Source organism: Molothrus ater, chromosome 3, assembly GCF_012460135.2.
Source record: "Molothrus ater isolate BHLD 08-10-18 breed brown headed cowbird chromosome 3, BPBGC_Mater_1.1, whole genome shotgun sequence".
Taxonomy (NCBI): Eukaryota; Metazoa; Chordata; class Aves; order Passeriformes; family Icteridae; genus Molothrus; species Molothrus ater.
Genome location: NC_050480.2, coordinates 50,432,766 through 50,457,322, shown reverse-complemented (window position 1 = coordinate 50,457,322; position 24,557 = coordinate 50,432,766). Strand labels below are relative to the sequence as shown.

The 24,557-nt window shown below is 35.8% G+C and overlaps 1 protein-coding gene across 10 annotated transcripts in view; it reads left to right on the top strand.

Annotated features, from left to right (window-relative positions):
• The window catches only part of REPS1 (RALBP1 associated Eps domain containing 1), a 64,674-nt gene extending 40,215 nt beyond the window's left edge, over positions 1-24,459 (top strand). For 2 of the 10 annotated variants that reach the window (XM_054514467.1, XM_054514464.1), the window contains exons 9-20: positions 1,025-1,164; positions 5,780-5,860; positions 8,788-8,875; positions 9,684-9,785; positions 11,954-12,026; positions 14,281-14,399; positions 15,161-15,225; positions 16,256-16,441; positions 17,633-17,728; positions 18,332-18,480; positions 19,917-20,022; positions 21,093-24,459. In XM_054514467.1, coding sequence (XP_054370442.1) covers positions 1,025-1,164; positions 5,780-5,860; positions 8,788-8,875; positions 9,684-9,785; positions 11,954-12,026; positions 14,281-14,399; positions 15,161-15,225; positions 16,256-16,441; positions 17,633-17,728; positions 18,332-18,480; positions 19,917-20,022; positions 21,093-21,161 — 1,274 coding nt within the window. In that variant the 3' untranslated portion in view covers positions 21,162-24,459. The remainder of the gene's footprint in view (positions 1-1,024; positions 1,165-5,779; positions 5,861-8,787; positions 8,876-9,683; positions 9,786-11,953; positions 12,027-14,280; positions 14,400-15,160; positions 15,226-16,255; positions 16,442-17,632; positions 17,729-18,331; positions 18,481-19,916; positions 20,023-21,092) is intronic. The other 8 variants (XM_054514469.1, XM_036381119.2, XM_036381118.2 and 5 more) reach the window with 8 other exon arrangements.
• Positions 24,460-24,557: the final 98 nt, after the last annotated feature.

Here is a 24,557-nt window from a genome sequence, read left to right as displayed (position 1 = left end):
TTTTATAAATTTCAAAGTTTTGGTAAAACATACTCTTGTGGCAGTCATCTTCAATCACATACCCATGCAACAGTCCTTTTTAATGGTAATTTAATTAAACCTATTTTCTTTTTTTTTGTTTAGTATTTTGTCTTGTTTGGAGTTTTAGTTCTGTGGACTGCTGACATGCTAATATGTCTCGCTACTTATCAGTCACTTTCTCAACTGTTCCTGTTGCTTATACACTGTACAGTTGTAATCTTAACTTTCAGGGTTTTTTGAGGGTCTTAATGCCTGGCTTTAGCTTGCATTTTGAAATCTAAAATAGGAGACATTGTAAGCAGGATTTTACTGTGTTAGACAGAATGTCTGATCTGCTGTTCACATTTACTTAAAAAGAAAACTGAACCGTGCCAAAGGACAGTTGCAATGTGACAGCTTCTGGACTTATTCAATTTGCAAAATGTGAATGGAAACACCACTGTTTTAGTAAGGAGGCTTGAAACTAATATTATTTGGAGACTAAACTAAGGGGGAATGGTTTTCTTAATCTGTTGTCATTTTTTTTTTGTGTTTGCATTGAGATACTGGTTTTGTTCTGATCTTTCGTACAAGTAAGTATTTTATTCTGTAAGATGAAATGCTCAGTGCAGAATATGATGTAATAAACACTAGTGCAAAGTTATTTTCTCATGCTGTAATAAACACTAGTGCAAAGTTATTTTCTCATGCTGTAAGAAAAACTTTAATTCTATATATAATGAAAACCTGAAAAAGCTACTTGAAGGCTAAGTACTGGGAGGATAGGATGGTCAGAATAATCTTCAAAGTCTGATTTTCAGAAACATCCTTAAAATAAGAGTAGTACCTGATAAACAGTTTTTAACAGTATTTAACTTAATGAGAGGTCTTGGGTTTTTGAGTTTTATCTGCTGCTAAGTATTTCTTGAAAAAGATTAAAATAAAGGGTACTTTGCACTTTCCATGAGATGTGAACAACTCTTCTAAAAGTAAACTGAATGCAGTTTATGATTTTTGTTCATAGTGATTCCTGTCGTTTCAGAAGTTGGGGAACAGACTGGTGAGGTAGGTTACTCTGGCTCTCCAGCAGAAGCACCTCCAAGCAAGTCTCCATCAATGCCATCCCTAAACCAGACCTGGCCAGAGTTGAATCAGAGCAGTGAGGTCAGCACTTTTATCTAAGAGTTACTCCACTGCCAGTTAATAAGTAAATTGTGTATGTGTCCATAATTTGTCATAAGTGAATTGCTGATCACAAATCATGAAACAGTTAGCAGGACAATAGACACAAGAAGGTTCTGTGTTGAAATGAAAAAAAAAAAAAGTTTTCATTCTGGTTTTTTTATCTCATTGTGAGATACTATTTAAAATGTTATTAATGGTAATTAAGTTTTATATTAATCACAAAATTTATCTCATAATATGTTTTGCACATGTTGAATGAATTCCTAATTTTTTCATTTAGGGCATGTTTTTGGTTGGAGTTTTTTGTTACCTCTGAAGAACTTTTTTTAGCAGATACTTTGGCTAAACTACAGAATAAGTTTCTGACAGATCTGGACATTGAGACTTATTTCTGGAGGTCATTTTAGCCTGAAATATCACCAGTAATGTAGAGAAGTCATGACCCTGTTTCAGAAGCAGAGACTCAGAGTAGAATCTGAAGCCAGCCATTGGCTAAATTTATTTAAATCTTAAATTTTTACTGTTACGTACTTCTGTTTCATCATACTTGAGCAAATATATTTGCTATATAAGCAGTCTTCTGCAGTAGAGCTGTATTTTGTCAAAATTTGAAAGTGAAGTTAGCAAGCAGTATTTTTTATATTATTTTTTCCCCACAAATGTCCTTTGCTTAGAAGGCCCGTAAGGGATTGATTCCTCGATTTTTCTTGTTGCTTTGTTTTTACATTTTTGCCTCTGACTTAGAATAAACTAATGTTTTAAGAGCTACTTCTGATCTGCAAATGAGTTTCTGACTGGAGCCATATACAAAGATGATGTAGGCTTACTTTTCATTATGAGAGGGGAAAAAACAATGAAATTATTTTTGGAAAACTATTTTTGATAATCTGGGTATCAATAAAAATTGAAAACTTGTTTTAACATGTAAGATAGTTCTGTCAGTAGCTGAGTATTGCCTTCTATTAAAAGAGCTTTTTGTGGTTCTTTTTCTTTGTTAGACTTCAAGTGAATAGGAAATTGATATTAAAATATTTAGACAAACCAATTGAAAATCAGCATGAAGCAGAAAAGAAGCACATTTTTAGGATTAAAGTTAGGAACAGAGGAAACTTCCTTCATTTGTCAGCAGGGAAGGACTTTATAAAGTCTGCTGTTCCTTGTAAAGGCGAGTGCTAGCCTCATAGTCTCATCCTTACCAAATTAAAAATGTTGGAAATTATTTAGTGATTCTTAGTTCTTCTGTTTGACAGAGTGATTCAGACTGCTGGTAGGAAGCTATGTTTTAAGAGGGAGGTGGAGCAGATTCATTCAGTTGTTGCTAAAAAGCTGTAAATGTCTGCATCTCTATTAAAATTTGCCCAGATACATTCCCTTGTGTTTTCAATAAAGATTTAATAAACTAATCATTTTGTACCTGCATCATAATTGAACATATTCCTTCAGTGTCTAATGCAACTCAAACCTATTGAATAGGGCAATTCCACTAGTGGAACAAAGTGAATCACAATTTTGTCAGCCAGAATCTTGACTTATGAAACTGACTATCCATTCACATAAGCTGGCATTTTCTTTTTCAAAGTCTACTATAGCTTAAGAGGTTTGGAAAAGTTCTCACAGTAGCTATACTACTGGATACTAACTATACTAAAATAAGAGTTGAACTAAATGTTTAGTTTTTTGTTCTAACCCAAAGGAATTTCTGATTTTTCAGATGTGTTGCTGTGCATGTTTCTTTCTTCTCAGCATTTTCTTTTCAGCATGAATCAGGTCAAAGTCCTCAAGGTTTTAATTCCATGAAAAAATTTCTGGTATTGCTGCAGGCCCCAGTCTAATTGTTTCCTCTTTCAACCGCTTATAAGTGTCATCAACAAATGAATTGCTTGTAAAAGCTCTGTCTCTCTGTATTATCTGTCATTCCAGGCAGTCTCATCTTGTTAGTCTCAAAGCTGTTGGTTGCTCTGTTCTTTCTAGTTGATTTATAGAATCCAGTTGCCAGGCCCACTTACTGGAGGCTCCCAGGTATAGACCAAGGCATCAGTTAAAAACTTCAGAATAAAGAGCAACATGAAAATCTGCCTAACTTTGGATATACTACATGCTTCACATTCTCATCTCTTCACTCATCACTTCTTTCTCACTTCAGATGTCTTTTCCATCCAAGTCTCAAGGCTGAGGACTTAGTTTTCAAAGCTTAAAATAATAGAAAAACCTACTACAAATTTTTTATGGAAAACTGTTGAGTGTCATGCAGCTGTCATACTAGCTTTAACACAGATAGGGAGATTTGCTTTTAGTTCACAACTGTTACACCTTGTTTCAAATATCTTGGTGTTCTATTCATAATGGTTCAGGTTGCTGTGAGTTTTAGTTTCTAGTAATTAACCTTTTGAAAGTAATTTAAGAACATTTTTGCAGTCGGACAGGACACATACTTCAGCTTTAGCTACCATGATTTTTACCCTGTCAATGCTTTTAATTTGCAAAGTTGGAGATGCAGTCCAGTAGATTCTCAATATATTTAGCTTTCTTTTAACTGGGGGATTAGCAGTAGCTGGCTTCTGGTAGTATTTCAGGATGGAGCACAACAGCATATTTCCTAGAGCAGGTGTTGGTGTTTATCTGTCTGTGTCTAGCTAGGAAGCCCAAGGACAAGTAATAAAGGTACCTGTAGTTGGGCTTCAGAGCAGGGTTGTAAGAGAGAGTAAGCATCCATCTGTAACAAATAATATTTTGCCATTTATCTTAACTGTAACATGAGTGCTGTGTGCCCTATGGAATTTTTGGAACAATTAACAATATTTCTGTAATCAAATGGTCTGTTTGCCAGTCTCACTAGTAACTGGGAAGCCACTGGCCAAATCAAGTTCAAAAGGGTAGTGGTAGACCTAAGATAAATATTAATATGTTTCATGAAAATGAGCAGCTGCGCAAATGCAAGAGGCCAAATCAGGAGAAAGGCTGGCAGAACTTGGCAGTTAAATTTCTGACTTAGTAAAAACTGGCTCACTAACAGGTTTGTAGAGCTCCAAACTACTTGCAATGCTGCCTCTTCATGAAGGGGTGGAGTGACACGGAGATGAACTGTTTAGTGCAGCAAGTGTTAAACAGGGACAGAGCAGCTGGGAATCCTTACTAAAAATGTTTTGGTAGGTTCTGTCCATGAAGAGGGTAGTTTTGTGTTAAAACAAATACAAACAAACAAAACCCTCAAAGCAACAGAAAACCACAACAAAAAACAACCAGAAGAAATACCCACCCCCAGTATGTATAGAATTCCATAATGTTTGCCCTCATTTAAAGAAATAGGGAGATAAAGCTCTTTCTGTACAAGAAGTTTTACCAAACATGACAGCAATTACAAATTTAGTTAATATTTTTCTGAATTTCATTTCATTTGATTGCAAACAGTTATTTAGGAATTTCCTTAAGAAGTTATTTCTGAAATAACTGTTTTAGACTTGGTTCACATACAGGCTGTTCACTGCATATAATTTGGTGTAGAAGAGAACATGAGATTAGGTTGGCTAACACCATATCGTTTGTCCTGTGTCTTCTGGGATCATTTAGATTGATTTACCTATAGAGATGGTATGACACAGTGAATTTTTTGAGTTGGAAAGAACCCACAAGGGTCATAGAGCCCAACACCCAAGTTGTTTCCACAACTATAATAAACATATTTTTTATTGAATTTTCTGAGCACTAAAAATTTTGTGGTTTTAATTTTTGAAATTTGTATTTGTAGTGTTTGAGACTTGCTTAATATTTATTTGTTATTTTACCAAACAGGTTTAGCATTCTTGTTGTGATTTTTTTAATCTGGTTTCCAGATCACAGACTAATTTTATGTACTTCGATACTTTGTTGATCCAGTTGTGGCTATAACTTGACTCAGTTTGCATGAGGATTCTTGACAGCTGTGTATTGATACAGCACGCCTATATCTTATAAAATTGTTCAGAGATTGACTTATTTGCTTTTAGCAATCAACAGTCTGTTTGGATTTAATTCTTTGCCTTGTCAGTGATTTAGACTTGTGGAAATGCTCTTTTACGGCGTAGAATCACTTCTCGGGGGTTGCACTGGCAAGCTAAGGTGGTGTGATTGGAGTACTCTGCTCAGTGTTCATTTGTCTGGGATTTTGTAAGAAAATCAGCATTTACTAAATAGATTTGAAACTTGGCAGCTACAAAGCTGAGGAATCTTTCTGTGGATTTTATGACTACAAATGCACACAATGTCTCTGATTTTTATCTCTAAATTATATGAACAGCTTAAGCAGTTCTTTTACTTGTATGATGTTCATTGGCAAGTGTGAACTCTGAAGGTACTTCTGGGTTGCCTGTGCACCTGTATCTTCATTATAAAATGTGAATATAAAGATTAATATTGACAGATAACAAACTTGGTTCCACAGCAATCTCAGAAATAGAAATACTTAATATATCTATTAGTGTGCTTCTCAAGTGAAGTAATCTCCTGTGCAAATATGGTTCTTTCCAGTGCAACCTCTGAACTACTATGCTAAATCTCCTCAGTGATCTTTTACTCTCATCTTCCTCATCATGCTGACTTCTCTCCTCTGTCTGTTCAGCAGTGGGAGACATTTAGCGAACGCTCTTCAAGCTCACAAACTCTGACCCAATTTGATTCTAACATTGCACCAGCTGATCCTGTAAGTCAATCACTTAGCTTGCTTGTTTGAAATTAATTTTATTAACACTGAATTTCCATTCATTGTATTTACCTGTTATGCATGATTCCATAGACTGCTTTTTGGGGAATGGTGGCAAATAACTTGGTGGCTTATTTTCAGAATATCAGTTTTCTAGTACTGCTCATGTATAATCTCTGATTGCAAAGAATGCTTTTTCCTGTTGATTTTGACCTAATACCACACTTCTGTCATAATCTGTCATGCACAAAGAATTTAAACATAATGTTTTTTTGAAAAAATGTGCAAGTTGGTGCAAGGGCCACTCCCTATGATAAACAAGTTCTGTTGTAGATTTTGTCTTCAGTGTTGTTTTGGGGTTTTTTTGAGTTGCAGAGCCTGATTTGCACAAAAACAGTGCCAACTTCTGTGAAAAAAAAGCTGCTGTGCTTTTATGGGTGTGGTATTTCATATTCCAAATGTTTTTACAAAGTTACTTATTAATAAGGCTTTTAGTATCTCTCCAGCTAAACCTGTGGTTTTCTAAGACTTTACTCAGTGAGGAGTGTTCTGAAGGATTATGTAGTTAAATATCTTGCCAAGTTTGGGAGCCAGAAATACACTACAGTGTTTCAAGTTCTGCTGGTTTTAAGCTTTACACCATGTGACATTAAAGCAGTTCTGAAATGCATTAGAAATGCAGTATTTAGCTGCTGCTTTCATCCTGCTTTTTTTACAGACTTAATTAGCACCAAGTGTCCATTTTAATTAATTACAGTGTTGGTGTCCATTTGATTGTGTAGCGATGTAATAGGTGCACATAATACACATTTAACTGTTTTTAGTATTAAACCTGTGACTTCTGAAAAGATGGAATACATAAATATGCATAGATTTTTCAATACATCAGCACTCCAGTCTCGAAGTTAACACTGATGTTCATGTAGAAATAGCATTTCTAGATGCCGAAAGCTAGCTAGAATTTAAAGTGCACTGTTCCCCATGCTCAGAATTAACCTTTAATAAACATTCAAAACAAGTGAAAATGTCCTACTTAAAGCAAAAATCAGCCCTCTTTCATCTGAGATGGTTTTTGTTTTAAATACACTGTATTTTTATGTTTTAATGAGGTAAACATGATGTAAATTAGTTCATAGTTGTTATTGCTTGACTATCACTGTCTTGTTTCTGCAGTAAGACAGTAATTTATTTTCACACATAATTAGCAGATGACAGAAACCTGAGCTTTGAATGTTTTCATATGTTGATAATCTGAAAAGTAGAGCAGTGATGGTATATGAAATACTCTTATATAGAGTACATGTTTGTGTGTATGTATATAGAGAAGTTCACTGGGAATGCAAAATTTTTTTATGGCTGATCACATTCTTGAGTTTCTTGAAATGCTTATAGTTTAGAAAAGAATGGTGAGCATCTTTGATACTTGCTGGGGTAACAGACTTTGGGGTTAGATTCTTTGTTTTCAATATTAAAATAAGAACAAATGATGACAAATGTTCAGTTAGCTGAAGGCAGACATTTTGTTTTTAGCAGTTTCTCTAGTGATGCATAGAAATGATTTATGGAACAACTGGTTCCCCAGAGGAGAGAAAACCAGCTTTCTTGAGCAGTCGTTAATAACTATCTAAGAGTAAATTCACAGACCAGGCATTTTTTAGTTGGAAAAGTAGCTGCTTTGGAGGTAAAACATAAGTGGAAAGAGTAAAACAGTGCATCTATCCCTTAGTATGGGAGCACAATATGCGTTTTGTAAGTCAAAGTGGGTAACATGTTGTTTTATGTAAAATTTGGTTAATGTTGTAAATTAATGCAATATATAAAATTCATTTAACTATTTGAGGCATGACTTCTGTACAGCTGCACATTAGAGTACAGCAGAGGTCTGAAGCAGCCACAGTAAAAGTGATCTTTGCATGATAATCTCATTACAGAGGGAAGAAAAAGCAGTATATTTTAAAGTGGTAACTATTCCTAAAAGCTTCCTGCAACAAAAGTGTTTGAGCTGTGACTAGAAAGTGTTTTTGCTTGCAAAAAGGGTAGTGAATGTAATTGAAATAGTTTCAGAAAATACCGATGTAGATGTATTACACCTAGTGCAATTGATCTACTTGAGTAGTCAGAACAGATTAAATTTCTGGTACAAAGGTAGTTTTGAAATTTCTTGTTATTTCTAGGATAAATATAATATAATCTGAGGGTGTTCTTGTGCCCACCCATTCATATATTCTGAATATGGATGACAGTAGAAAACTTCAGACAGCCTTGGCCCTATTTTTAGGCTGCTTCTGAGTCTTGAGATTATTTTTTAAGCTGTCTGCAGTCAGTGTTCAAACTAAATGGAAAGGATTGTCTATAAAACACTTTAAACAGAGCCCCTTGTCTGAATGACTAATGCCTAAGTGTAGGGCCAGTGCCTGTCTAGAGGTATACTCCATAGAACTTATTATACTGATGTTTAAAAGATTTTTGCTATTTTAAAGTCTCCAGAAAATGTCTGAAATTTCTACAAAGTACCTATTTCATTGAGCATTACTCATACTATTTAGGGAGGCCATTATTTTATGAGGCATTACAAGTAAAGCTGAGAAGTCAGGGTTTAAGTTGTTTTGGGTTTTTGGTTTTTTTTTTAAGAAGTGCTCAAAGTACCAGATGTGTGATGTGCTAGAAATGGTGGAAAGCTGGTAAAATTCAGGTCCTACTTGCAGTTATCTATAGAAACATGTTCTAGTGCCATTTTAAGTAGCTAAGTTAACATTACAGAGCCTACAGCTTAGAGAGCCTTGGTTTTCTGGGTATATTCAATTCCCTGGAACTGTGCAAATAAGCTAAATCTGTGAAATTTTGTTTAGAATTAACATTGCACATGCTGTCAGAGACTCATTAGAGTGATTTAAGCTAGGTTAACATAACTGTGATCTCTTCCACAGGACACTGCAATTGTGCACCCAGTTCCTATAAGAATGACTCCAAGCAAAATCCACATGCAGGAAATGGAGCTTAAAAGAACTGGAAGTGGTAGGACATTTTCTCTTGCTAATTTGGGAAGTTTCATACAGTTAGAGTTGGTCTTACTTCCTTGAATGTACTTACTTTTCTCCTTCACCAAGGATGAATAAATCTGAAGTTGTAATGACCATCATTACTGAGTTAAGAATTGCTGTTCAGATAAGTGCAGAGCTTGAATTGGCCATTTGCTACACTGAGGATTTTACTATCTCTAGCAGAATGTTTCTTGGGGAGTAGTTCAGCATCATTATAAAGATTGGATTTGGACCTGCAGGTGAATGTCTAGGTTTCCTTGTTAGATACTGAAGGAAACTGGAGATGGAGGTCATAACCTGCATTCATAAAGCTTGTTCTTTTGTGGTCAGAGATACTGCATTTATTATTTTGAAACGTGAAAGCATTTGGGAATATTGGCAGACCTTTTTTTTATTCTGGTCAATAATAAGCAAGATGATTTGATAAATTTTCTTAAAGGAATGGGGCGGGGGGGGGAGGTCTTAGTTTTCAGTTTTGTGCTGGTAATTCCTAAAGTCATGGAACTCACACAGAGTCTTCTGCATAGGAGAATAAATAGTATCGACAGCACACTTCTTTTAACATTTCCTTGGCCTTGAAAACAGCTGAAAATTCACAGTTCTTAATGCTGAGGAATTGGTGTTTTGCATTGTAATAGTCTTATTTCTGAGTTAAAATACACCAATTTTAGTCTTGATGCAGCACTCTAGATAAGGGCAGAAAACCAGTGTAAAGCTTTGGCACCAGAAATAAAGGCTAGTTGGAATAAGTTCATTTATCTAGATTTTTTTTTCCCCTCTAGATCATGCTAACCCTACTAGTCCACTACTTGTGAAACCATCAGATCTCCCAGAAGAAAATAAAATTAGTTCATCTGTAAAATTTACATCTGGAAATACAGTTAGTAAGTATCAAAGTGCTTTCTGGTCTCATTTCTTACATTGCAAAAAATGTAGATCTGATATATCCCTCAGTGAATGAAAGCTAGCTGGATAGTAGCAGCTCTAAAATGAGATAAACTTATCCTAAGCACAGAAACATTTCTGATATAAAGTATGTATTAGAAGTAGTAATTAAGAAAGTTCTACTGATGTCACTGGAGTTGTTTTCCTACCCTATGTGCTCAAAAAAATTCATTTTTGTCAGCTCTTTTCCATCTTGCTGTTTTGTCTTTTAATCCTAGAATGAAAAATTCAATGTAGATAAAGCGGAATTCTCTAAGTAGCGTTTGATTGTTCTTCCTCAGAACCACGTAACGTGTTTTCTAAAGAGTGAAAATGTGTTGACCACAATTTCCAGGCAATTCTCATCTGGTTTAGCTACTAAGCAAATCCTACAGACTTCTATGTTCCATTTTAAATGCAGCTTTTCAACTGTTTATTTCCTTCTAATAGCCTTTTCAATTTCTAGTATCTTCTGTGCCCAAAGCATGTTGCATTATGTTGATTTGATTAGTCCACTTGTCCAATATTGGAGAGGTCCAAGATTATATGTTGCCTGAATGAATTTCTGGAGTCTTTCTGAGATTCTTTTTTTTTGTTTTCTTCAAGTCAGGAACTTTTCTTCAGTAAAAATAAAGTTTCAAGAAGTCATTATTTTAAATCCTTTGCATTATTGACACCAGAAGTATTTTGATTGGTTTGTAATACAGGAGGAATTCAGAAAATACCATCTTGCAATATGTTTTGTTTTTCTCGTGAGCTCTGTTTTAGTGGCACTCTTCGTTCTGACCAGTGTCCTGACTGTGTCTGAGTTTTACTTTTCAATCAGAGTTCTGTTTTTATTAAGAAGTTTTCTAATGCAAAAGAATAAGCAAACATCACCTTTTAATTTGGAACTAGTGCTGTATGCAGAATCAAAGTTCAAGAGCCTTTTGGTGCTCCCTTTTCCTTATGAGTGCAGCCTAATCTTTTAATCTTTAATAGAGTGTTTTTCCCTGAGAGGAAGAACATGGTGAAATAAAACAAACCACATTGCAGTGTAAGATATAAGCACTATGTAGTACCTGCAGTGTTAAAGAGAAAAGGTATAAAAAATGTAACAGGTAAGAATGTGCCTTGTTGATCAGGAAAGTCATCTCTGCAGGATTCTTATTTCTAAGGCCTGGTTGATGTGTCTTACCACTTTTGAAAACTTCAGTGTCCTAGAAGGTTAAAATAAACCTTTGAGAGCAGGTAATTCAGAAAAATCTTGATGTTTTTGAGTAGAATTTTCCTCTTCACTGGTAACAAATAATTTGAGTCCCTTTGCTCCAGTGACTTCCACCTTGAACTTTGATTTACCTGGTGCTCTAGAATAATCCCTTGTGATAAGTTATCCTGAGGTCAATTTTTCTATCTACATTCATTCCATATAAATCTCGTGACTTTTGTAATGCTCCTCGTCTCTGAGCTAAAAGCCCTCAAGCTTTGCAGAGCTTCTAAGGGTAAGGGTGTCCTTGAGAATCTGTCTATGATGCTTTAATAGCATCTTTCATTTCTGTAGGTTTCCTTAATCAGAAGCTGAAAGTTTTAGAAAAGATTTAGTCCAAAATAAGGTTGACCACCAGACTTGGAGGTACAGAAGTTACAGCAGTAGCAAAGCAGCTGCATTAATCTGTGTTCTGTACATACCCATTCCTTTTTCTGATTTCTAAGGTCTCTAAGTCCTTCAGCACTTCTAAAATCAGGCATGTTCTACTCCTTGCTTTTTTTTCCTTGGATGTCCCTTACTCTTGTTCATTAGATTGTTGAAGTGATGGAATGTCAAGTGTTTAAAAATTACTGTTTGTAAAACTTAAGTTTTGTATTTTAAATACAACATTACTGTCATTGTTTATTCTCAGTACGTGCCAGTAGTAGCCAAGAACTGATAGTGTTCAGTGAGTGGAGTTGGTTCATATTGTGTCCTTCAATTGTTCAGACTTGAGGATTTTGAATCCTGACCAGATGATACCTTACAGGGAAGCAATACAAGGACATACGCCTTTTTTGTAACAAAAGAAATTGGATATTTGAAATTACTGGTTACTTCTGTCTGTTAGGGTATGCTAATGATGCAAAGCAAATATGAAATTGTACTTTCTTTTCCCAGCAGATGGTTACAGCAGTTCAGACTCTTACACTTCAGATCCGGAGCAAATGGGAAATGCTGTAACACGGCAACGGTCAGTAGAGCACCTGAAAAAAAACAAGTAAAAGGTGTTTAAAGAAGCCTGTTCTCAGCTCCTGGTTATTTGACAACTAGGTTATAAAATGGTGGCAAAACAGATTCCTAACTTTAACACTCAGGAATCTAGAAACAGTCTGTTTTCTAATGCATTAACAATACATGTTGCTTTCATTAGTGTGTAAAGTGAAAATTAAAAAAGGAAAGTTGTCTAAAAATTTGTTTGAGATTGGCCAGTCAAGTGCTCCATGTGAAGCTCCACATTCAGTCAGAATCTTAATTTCCCCTTAAACACAAAGGAATGTAAGCACATGAGACTATGCTGTTACTTGAAACCAATTTTTTGTATTTTTAAAAATACCCATTTAGGCATTATTGGAGAAGAACCTTATGACACTATAGCCTAAAAGAAGAATTAAGCACACTTTAGGAATACTATGGCAGTAACTCCATCTCTTCTAATAATGGACTTTAAAAGGGCAGTCAAATGCCCAGTGTAAACTAAGGGTTTGGAGAAAGCTATGCAAGCACAAAACCAACAACTGCATCATTTCACATAAGAGAATGTGCTGTACTAGCTGGTGCTAGTTGTTCCCAGTAAATCTGCCTAAATAGGATTAAAACCAGCTACACCATTAACTATCTTACAATCAGTTTCAGAGGTAAGTTTCAAAACAAAAATAATTACAGCAAAGAAAGATTTCCATTTGCCTGTCAGTACAGCAACTTGAAAGATTCTTTCCTGCATTGTTACTTAATGGAAAATGTGACTCTGTCATGCTTTTATGTGTTTTTGCACTATCAACATGATGGTTTCAACGTGTTCTTTTACTCTTTGACTTTGGATTAGATTCTCTTGCTGAACTTGTGTAGATGAGGGAAGCTTTCTGATGAGTTCCCACGTTATGGCACAGGGAGCTTCTGTCCTGGCCTGGTAGTTGTGGCAGTATGCACACAGGAAATTTGTTGTCCCACTTACTCTTTTACTTTCTTCCACTGGCACCTCTTCTACCCATTGCAATTTTGTAGAGATGACATTGTACTTAATCCTACCATTAGTCAAGACTACATTTTAGTATTTTCACATAGCAAAAACTGACAAGGCTGTGTCAGATAATGATACTTTGAAATTCTCCTTAAACCACTTTCTCCCATTTTTAATTCCATTTGTGTTTTTTTTTTTACTGTACTAGCTAGAGGGATGACCCAAGGAGTCAGTATGATTAGATTTTATTTTCATCAGCTGGAGAGTTACACAGTATTACAGAAGCATTGCCATAGAGAATATATTAAGAAAATCAGCTTTTCTATTGTGATAACTCAGTTTTGTGTCTGGACTTAAACATTCAGCAATTCCAGGTTTCGTGTGAAACTTGGGTAGCCTTTACCTCTCCAAGTTTACATTTTACAGTAGTTATAGAAGAATGTTGCAGAGGCCAGTCATAGAAAAGATTTTATCACAAGTTAAATAAGAAAGCGGCTATATTCAGGTCAGCAATTCAATAAATCTGTCTTGTTCACAGTAGGCTAGTTAGGAAGCTTCTGCAAACTGATTTTAAAAGGAAGTTGTACAAAAATTCTATATACAATAAATCCCACTTAAATGGCATTTATTGCAGTAATTTATCCTTCTATCCTTTCTGCATGTGTTCTGTATGAATTTGCAACAGATATCCACTAGATGGTGATCCTACCTAAGAATGAGTCAAAATTTCTGAAGATTCTGACAAGTATATAGATTTGGAAAATTTCAGGAAGAGAATTAAATTGCTGTCTCATACACTGAGATACTTCTTGGGCTCAATATACATGGAGGCAGGTCCAACAGAAACCCAATATTCTTCTTTAAGGAAATTGAACTTGACCCATTTAACCAAAACAGGATGTTGACTGCATCTTAAAAACTATAGTGACTATCATTTGGATGGAATTACCATATTTATCATTCTCTGTTCCTGAGCTATAATTGTTTCAGATATGCATCAAGCTGTTGGTTTCCCAAAGATAAATTACATGTGATAATATAAGAGTAATTTGAATAAAGGATATTTAAGTAAATTGAAATATAAAAACAGTTTTAAAATCAAAGAATACTGGAAGTTTAAAACTAATATGGCAGTCTTGAAAATCAATGGAAGCGGGGTTTTACCTCTGTCAAACTTGGTTTTTTAATTGTATGCTTTAAAGAACTTTTGATTTTTAGTTCTGTTGTAGCCACCTAAAATCACTACAGAAGCTTATGTGTTTTGCAGATCACATTCAGGAACATCTCCAGATAACACTGCACCACCACCACCCCCTCCAAGGCCTCATGCTTCTCATTCTCGGTCGTCATCTTTAGATATGAACAGATCCTTTTCAGTTACCCCAGGTAGATATGCTGTGTTCTCAATGTGAATTATTTTTCAGCACATGTGTTCCTGAAGCAGACAATGCTTTTTTCTCTGAGGAATGATTTAGAATATTGGTTTTTAAAGCACCACTTCTGAATAAAAAAATTTGCAAATGTTGTCATCCTTACTGTATTGTTTTTATTAAAATTTATATTGTACTTCACTTAAGTAGCTAATTTAAAAGTCAATTCTGAATTCTGGCATTGTAGCTTTTTGGATGAATGTGGGAAACAAAATCAGGAAAGAATATTCTGGTTGTATACCCACATCCAATCAATTGCATATGCCAGTAAATTTTCAAGGGGAGTCTTTTTGGAATCACCTGTATTAAAGATGGGTATTTAGTATTTGACGTCAGAGGAAATTATTAAAGTCACTTCTGCTGCTCTGGTTAAGGATTTTTATTGGACTTCTGACTTATCAGTACTTTTAAATTCAGGATCACAAAGTATGAGAAAATCCTCAGAACTTGTAATGAGGGTAAAAAAATCCCAAAGACTAAGATCCTAAAACCAGAAGAATATGACAATGTCTGTACAAGATCCATGTTGTGATTAATCCTGGTTTTGTCAGTCTGGCAATTTGAAAGGAGGTGACATTACAATTATGAGCCCAGATATGACAAGTGGCAAATATGAGGCACAATGCAATGTTTCTTCATATTGACAATTAAGGAAATTTGATAGCGCTGTAATGTACAAAATAACAGTCTTGGCCAAATGTGGTGCATCTTTTACAGGACAGCAACAGGCTGGAGTTGTTGCCTATCCGCCTGCAGTGCCTCCAAGACCACAGCCTTCACAGGTGATGTCACTTCTGAAAAATTATATTCTAACTTGGTGCATTATTTTTATGTAACTTGAGTTTTAATATATCTCTTAAATGAGTATCATTGCTTGATATATTTTTGAAAGCACCAGGATGTGAATGATGGCAAAACCTAGAATACACCCAAATGTTAGTACTTCCTAAGTAAAAAAATGCTTCTAGTGGAACCATGGGTGGGGATTAAGGTAGATACTGAGGAATGAGTGGCTCTAGAGCTTTGAATTGTGGGAAAGAGAGAAAAGTTATCCTTTCACATTTCATTGTCTATTCCTGTATAGTGCATAGGCCATAACAAAGATTGTGAGAGCCATTTTCCAAAGTTTTGCAAAATAAAGGTTTGCCTTCCATTTGTCTGGCACAGGGCAGAGCTTTATGTAATATGCCTGCCCCCAAAAGGAGTGATTCCACTTCTTGTCAGAGATTTGGTGATCTTTGCAGTTGCCGTCTGAGTGATATCAGTTAGCTGATTTGGTAGAAAGCACATCTTGAAAAAGTTTTTTCTTTGTCTTATCTAGCTGAATCCTTCAACTGCTGTGCAGATCTGACATGGAGCAGATAAAATTGCTTTTCAATTGTTTCTCACCAGCAGCTACTTGTTAGAATCTGAGTTACTAGCAGCAGAAGTCAGTCAGTGATTTAGAAATCGTCTACAAGGATTCAAAAATTATCTGAAGGGATGAAGGGAGTATACAAGGACAGACATATTCCACACAGTGATTACATAAGCATGTTTCCCTGTGAAACTAGACTGAAAGTCTGTATCAAGCCCCCAGACAGCAGAAATATCTGTTGTTGAATGAGTCTAGCTAGTGCTACATTACATCCCTCTTTGGTCTTATTTCCTGGATAGTAGCATATCTGAACTTCTATTCTCTTAAGTATTTCTTCATGCATGTCTTGCCTGAGATGCATATTGTCCTACTGATAGTATGTAAATTTTTGTCCACTAAAAAGGCAAATAATCCTCAACATTCTGTCCCTAAATATTTTTGTTATTTTATTGCAGGGCACAGGTCCTCATGTGCATCGCTCAGTGGATGCTGATGGCCTAATAGCTCATAGCAGTACCTCACCCCAACAAATACCAGAGCAGCCAAATTTTGCAGATTTCAGCCAGTTTGAGGCATTTGCTCTTTCAGGTGTAAACAAAGAGGAAGAAGATGAAATTGAAACACACTCAGAAGCCTTGCAGGTGAGTAGAAGATCTTATTGATTGCTCTAATACCACCAACAATTATGAGACTCTGTTAAAACCTATTTCTGCTGTTCTCTGTCAGTGATGTGTTGTTTGTTGGGTTTTTTGTTCTGTTCTGGTTTTTTATGATGTCTCAATCCATTGCTAGAAAGCAATTACATTGCACACTGCTGCACTTATTTAGTAATTGCTATTCACCTAGGCAGAAGGAATTCTTTTCGTCTCAGCTCTTGATTGTAATTTAAAAGATTTTTGTGCTTATTAGCATACGTGGGCACAAACATAATTGTGTTGGTAATACACATAATTTGAGACTTAGCACAGGCAAAACCTTTCTTCTGCTCATTCTTGCCAGTCTTCCAAATGACTTGCTGGTAATTTTTAAATAATGTCTTAAAAAAGACATGCCTTAATAAAGGAGATGACTGTCATGTATTGTAAACATCTGCTAAAATTCCATTAATTTGCTTTTCTTCAAAGTCATTGGACAAACAGCTGAAGTGAATAGACCTCTGGCATCCTTCTATCATTAAAGATGTTTACAAAAACTTGTTTCCTACGACAGACATAGGACTGGAAAGCTGGGAAGCATTAATGTCATTGCTAGCTGCTATTGCAGAAACTACTTCATGTTCTCCTTTGATAATTTGTAGCTTTTATCTAGATTGTAAGTTCTCTGTGACACTTCTTCATCCTTGCTTGCAAAAGTCCCTGTGGTGCTTTAAAGCTCTCCCAGCTGTCAGCAGCATGGTCTTGCTTCACTTGTTCAGGAAGGTCAGTGACGTAGCCCCATCTGAGCACTCTCCATGTACCTCATTGCAAAACCAGCTATGCCAGCTTAAACTGCCTCTGCAAACTGCTTAAGTTAAGCTTGCTGATTGTTTTGCATTGAGGTGGATGTGGAACAGTCACATTTTGTTCCATTGGAGGGATTAACCTTTGGCAGTGACAAATAGATAATAGTGGCACTGTAATAGCAGAAACAGCAGTTTGTGATCAGGCCACAGCCTCTTTTGTGCCTCATGACATTGGACTTATGTTTCTAAAAGAGAATTAAACTAGAATTTTAGGTGTTAACTGTATTCATGTATCAGAACACAGCATACTTGTTTTTATTCCAACTATTGCCAGATGAAGTATATGTTTAGAAGTAGGTTTCTAAATGCAATATATATTATATTCCTTTAGGTTGAAAAGCCTTCTGATTCTGCAAGTTCCCTTAGAGTTGCCAAAGCAGATGGAAGAGTTGAAGACAAAGCACCTGCAAATGTCCCCAGTAGTGCGGTATGCAAAGTACCCTTGGAACATAGCACAGTAGTCTGATATATATGAAATTAAATGTTTGTTTTGATTTGCAACAGCAGCTTTATATGTGTCCACCTGAACCCAGTTTTCTAAGCCCAAGAGGTGCTTCAAATAGGCATGTGTATGGTGAATTTTTGCAGCAGATGATGATGATTAGATTTATTCTTGAGACAGCAGAAAAGATACTTGTAAGTTTTCAAATTTTTGAAACAGATCAAAATGTTTAGTGCAGAACTTGATTAACAGTAGCTTTTTATTTGGTTACAGACATATAATTAGTGGGGGGAAGGTGTGCTCTGCATTGCTGTGTGTTTGCAGTACTCAGTTGTACTGTGCTGTTTCTGCTTGCACACTTCTTTGTCACTGTGAAGCAACTTACTTGCTTTTCACCACATGGTAGGATTTAGTAGTTCAGGTTTTTTTCCAGACCAAATGAGAATGCAGTTAGATGTCCATCAGAAAATACCTGATGGGTTGTAAATTCAGTTGCCTCAGTAACTGAATATGAAACACAAGCTACCAGGTTATAATCTAAATAAAATATAGTTTGAGAGAATTAATAGGCTGTGTTTTCCTCTTCAGGGTAAAGGCACTACCCCACTTGCTCCACCACCGAAGCCTATTCGTAGAAGATTAAAATCAGAAGATGAGCTAAGACCTGAAGCTGAGGAACATACACAGAAAACAGGTGTCATAGCTGCTGTTCTTGCTTCACAGCCATCTATTCCTAGGTAACCCAAGAAGTATATAAATACATCTGTTACTGGAAAGTTTACATTTAAACAGCATACACACTTTCTGTTCCAGGAGTTGCAAACAATTTCAGTGTGTTTAATTTAGATTAATTCAATGATTTAAGAAGTTTTTGGTTTTTAAAGATGGTCATCCCAAAGCTGCTACTGTTGGGAGACTTTTAAGAGATTTTGAATTTTGGAGTGTGAACTCTTTTTAACTTCTGCAAGTATGTTGGAAATAAGTGGTGGAAGTACTAAGATGTAGAGTTTAATTTTAAATGGTTTCTATGAACAGTCCAAAATGTGCAGTCTGTGTGTCCTAGCATGAAAATAGTCTATTGCAGTAGTTACTTGGAGGTAAATGAATGTGGTATGCTGTGTTGGGCCTTCAGAAAGTTGATAATGACAAGTTTTTAAAATGCGCTGTGTGCTCTTTGATTGAAACCAACTCTATGTGCATATATAAAACATAGATATCTGTGTTTCTATGCAAACAAACATGGTTAACCAAGCCAGACAGAAGCGGAAACATGTAACAGTATAACAAGTAAAAAAATTTTGAAAAGAGGACTCATACTAATATTTTCCCTACTCGTCTCACTAGCCCTGTTCTCCCCCAACCCCCTAGGTGACCCAGAAAACTTTACCCCAGCCAACCCCCTAGTCACTCCTCCTCACATCAAACCCGAATGATAGTTCCTATTTGCTTAGGCCATCCTCCGATCCATCCCAAACAAACTAGGAGGCGTACTAGCCCTAGCCGCCTCAATCCTCGTCCTCTTCCTCACTGCACTACTACATACATCAAAACTGCGATCAGTAACCTTCCGCCCCCTATCACAAATCCTGTTCTGAACCCTAGTCGCCAACATCCTCATCCTAACCTGAGTGGGCAGCCAGCCAGTAGAACAATGGCTGAACCCATTCATCATCATTGGCCAGCTAGCCTCATTCACATACTTCACAATCATCCTAGTTTTATTCCCCCTTGCGGCCGCCCTAGAAAACAAACTACTCAAACTTTAATTAACTCTAATAGTTTATAAAAACGTTGGTCTTGTAAGCCAAAGATTGAAGACTAAATCCCTTCTTAGAGTTACCCCCTCCCCCCCACCTCAGGAAGAAAGGACTCAAACCCTTCTCTCCAACTCCAAAGCTGGCATTTTTAACTAAACTACTTCCTGACCCTCCCACTAAACAGCTCGAATCGCCCTCTGAGACAACCCCCGCACAAGCTCCAACACCACAAACAAAGTCAACAACAACCATCACCCCCCAATCAAAAGACAGACAGAAGCAGAAACATGTAACAGTATAACAAGTAAAAAAATTTTGAAAAGAGGATTCTGCTCACTTAAAGAAGGGGGACTATAAGTGAGATGTTCAGCTAAGTGGCAAAATTACTTATTACAGTACTTCTGATATCTTCTCAGATCAGTGGGGAAAGACAAGAAAGCAATTCAGGCATCAATCAGACGTAACAAGGAAACCAACACTGTATTGGCCAGATTGAACAGTGAACTACAGCAGCAACTAAAGGTAAGGCTTTACTCTTTGTCTGTGTAAGAGAAGAGCTTCAGAGAGCAAGATGTTAGTGATGTACAGTAACAGGCATCTCTGCAATCCACTGATAAATATAGTCAAGGATATTGACATGAAATATTTAGCTATTTTTGTAGATCATAGAATATACTTATTTGTGGCAAGCTTTGTGAAATTACAAATCACACTTTTGCTGCTACAACACATATTTTTCAATGTATTGATCTGCTTTTAGCTACACTAAAATTTTACCTCACATAATCAATACTAGGTTACCTGTTGTCATCATCACATACTTTAAAAGCAGTACTGAGAAGGGCAGCTGAAGTGGTTTGTGTTCTTCTGAAGGAAAAGCAAGCCTTAAAGTCTTAATAAAATTATAAGTCATAAATATTTTTAAACAAATACAATAATCTGAAATACAAAACTTGCAGTTTAATAATTAGTGCAACAATAGTAATTTGTTTATCTAGGTCAGCTGTCATTGTTTTGAGCTATCTGTAGGCATCAGCTTAATGTCTTTCGCCTGCCATCTTTCTTACCTAAGATATCTAATTTTAACTATGAAGATCATTTTTAAAAATATCTTAAATGAAAACATGAATTAATAAGATACTGTCTAGAATGGAAGTTAGGTGATTTTAAAAACTCAAGCCTGAATTTCACTTGTTACTGTTCATGAGAATCAATGTACATAAAATTCACATAGAGGAAAAACCAGGGACAAAAACTGAGTTTTCCAATAGTCTTAATTCAGGTGAGAGCTTACCTCTGTAACATTTTAGACTTAATTTGAAAATATTATAGTTGGGGTTGCATCTGGTTCAAGTTTGGGTTTGGGTGCTTTGAAAGAAAGGAAAAAATACTTGGCATCACCTGTGAGCAAAGTACTGATTTCCAATGATAAGTAATTACCATCCAGGCAATCTTCTATTCAGTGTCTAGGAGGAGTTATCAGGAGTCCAGAATATAAGTTAGTTTTCAAACTGAAGCAGATTTTGATTGTATGAGGAAATTTTCAGTACTCATTCCCTGTGGACTGTCAGTAGAAAATCTTTCTTTTGTAGGATGTTCTTGAAGAGAGAATCTCCCTGGAAGTCCAACTGGAACAACTTCGACCCTTCTCTCACCTCTAAGCCTACTGCCGTTAACTGTGAATTTACTAATTTTGAAAGGGGTATTGGTTTCAAGGCCTATTTAAATATCCATGCATCTAGCTCAATGCACTCTATTCTACATTAAATGTTGTGGTTCTGTTTTGTCGATTTGTCCACTTTTGTATTTTAAATATTTTAATTTCAGTACAGAAAGAAAAAAAAAAAACCAACTACTTTTTCCTTGAATGTGACACTGCCTCTCACATCTTTCTCGGTGGGCATCCGTGATCTTTGTTGGACTTGAGTTTGCAGAGTTTGTCACCAAAATTGCCAACTGGAATTTTTTCATAGTTTTTGCTTTCCTGTTGAAACATCTTTGCAGAAGAAGGTTGCTAATCAGTTGATTTTAACCTTTAAGCACATAAACTCTTCATTCACTATGGCATTTATTTTATTGTGCCAGAAAAGAGACAAACTACTAATGTGTCATCAGCCAATGTTACTTCCCAAGCTGCCTTTCACAATTGGAAATTGTTCACAATTCTAGAAAGCCTGCCTCTTTGCAATTCCCCAGCTTACTCAGGTTGGAAGAGTTCTTGCAGGCTGTTTGCCATATCAACTGGATTGGATGTTGTGATTTTTGTTGCATACATTACAGAGTATGTAACCACAGATTGCCAGGTGTTCACATTTTATCCATTCATGATCCTGATTCAGCCGCATGCGTAGAAGCATTTATGGCACAATTGGTAGTCTATCAAACAGGTCTTCTTTAGTTCTCCCTTTTGTGAAAAGAGTTGGGTGTAGGTCCCAAACATTAATTGCACATTATCTAAGCACCATCTGTAATTGCATGTCTCACATGTTACCTTTTAATAGCAGATCACATCCACCAGTCTTCACTATAACAAATTGTATCGTCAAGTAATGTGTCAATACCTCCATAAACTTCTAATTCCCAGCAAAAAAAAAAATAAAACAAAAAATGAACAGTTTTGCTTCTTAGGAATTCTGGGGTACCTTCTGTCATCTTGTTTCCAGGCCTTACTTCTCTGGCATATAGACAGGCTTCACTATTAACAGAGTTCCTTGAGTGTATCTTGCTCTTCAGGTTGATGTACTGTATTAGGATTTGTTGTATATTGTACGATACACACATTTTGATCTCATATGTAAATTTGCATTAATTGCTGACTAACAGCAGATATTCTATTTAATGGCTTCTTCTGGCTGTGGGATCATAGATGTTTAACTGCATGGATGTATCTCTGCAGAATCAGAACTAGCAATTGTGTGATTTTTACACCAATAAAACAGCACAATATTTTAATTTTGTTGATTCATCTTTACCTGGGAATTGAAACTCATTCAAATAAGGGGGAGGGTTTTATTACAGGTTTGCAGGTAATTTCTTGTAATTTTGTGGCATGTTCAAGAAGTGATTGATTGTAATCTTTTGGCCATTTTCTTCCCTCATTTTTAGCTGTTGATCAGAAGTGATTCTCTTGGTAATCTGTGGCTATACTCCTTTTGTATCCTCCTGTAAGAAAATTTAATACAAATGTAATTTCTATAAAGTAAATGTTAGTATTGACTTGGGTCAAATATATTTATAGTTCTTTAGGCTTAATATCTGGTTTGATTTCCTCAAAAACTTCCTTTAAAAATTAAAATCATCCTCTGTTAGCAGTCCTTAAATCACTGTCTCACTTCTGTGCATAAATTAAATACGCTTAACATCTGCTTCCCTTCCAAAAGGATAGGTCAAGTCAGATTTACCACTGGTTATGCTGTTACGGTGAAAAATAAGTATTTCTCTTTGGACTGGATAATTAGGGTGAATTTTTACTACTATAACTTTTTCAAATGTCATGGAAGTGTTGCAGATGGTTTATATATATAATCTAAAGCAAAATTCTCTGGTTTGAAAGGATGTCATAGTTGCATGAAATATGGTAGTTTCTGTTTGCATGTAAAGGGATTAAGAAATGATACCTAAATGGTCACAAAGGTGACATATAAATATTATTTAAAGTGCAAGGCTTTGACTTCAGAAAACTATATATGAATAGGGAAATGTTAAGAAAAACCCAGCAAAACAAATGACCCTCCCCAGTGTAAACTAAAACTTTAAAGTTGATGGACTGATCACTTCTATTATAACTGACAAGTAGGAGGAACAGAGTGGGAAAACATTTTTCCCTTTTTTAAAAAGCGGGAAAAGGAGTCACTGCAGTTAAAGAATGTTGATCTTTTGAACCAACTGTATCTTGTCCATAGTTTATTTTAAAATTTAAAATACATTTTTAAAATAGCACTATTTTCATATTAGTATTTAAGTATTAAGCCTGTGTTTATAGCAACAGGATTCTTAAATCAGAATTTAACATTTTAAGCTTAAATGTAAAAAGCCTTTTACATTCAAATGTTACATGTACATACGAATTTCTCTAACATCCATATCTTCCTAATAGAATGACAAGTTACTGTCTAAAGTGAAGAACTTTGGCAATCTGAACTTTTTTGTGTCTTGCCAACAAATCTATTTTTAAGAATTTTTGTGGATTACTTTTAATGCATCATTCTGTACATTTTAAACCAGTTTTTCATGATCAGAAGACCTTCTAACTGAAAAACTACTTAATGTCTTAAGAACATCACTGCCAATGATGTTCAGAAGTTACCTCATTTAGTAATGTAACCCAACTTTAATCCCTTACGAAATTATCTCCCTGTCTTTCTCATTTCTTTGATCTTGATCCAGCTACTTAATGCATTCTTTTGTATGAACTTAGATTGTAAGCTCTTTGGGGCAAGGAATTATGTACAGTACAAAAGAGGTGCTCTCTCTATTGCAAGTATAAATGTAGACTACTAAATAGTATGGAGTGTGATTGATGTACCCAGCTGGGATGGATGGACAGCAGCAGACCTTTCTGAAACACCGGGGGAATGTTTTTCTCTGGACTTTGTCATTGGAAGAATGTCTCTTCTTCTTTGTGTTTCTTTTGTGTCTCCTAATAATGTGCCTCTTTCTTCATTCCACCTGCTTTGGAGTTGCTTTTTTCTCCATTCATTGCCTATCTTAGGACTGCAGAGAAGATTTCCAAAATGCAAAGGTAAAAAGCTGAAAAGCCACTTTGTTTTGAGCAGTATTCTAAGTCTATCCAATGTAAGCGAGTATTTTTTTTGTACTTCACATGCACCTCATTTTCTTTGCAATTGTGATGAACTAGATTATCTCATATTACTGAAAATGTCTTATGTGGGATAAACAAAGTTGAGGTTATAAAAACTTAAAACTAAAGAAAATAAATGTGCAGCATTGTTTCTTGTGTGACATGTCTCTGTCCCTTATGGATAGGGTGTGCTGTGTTTCTCTACATTTAGGGCAGAGTTGAGAATTACTCTTCTGATTTCAGCTGTGCAGTTTGT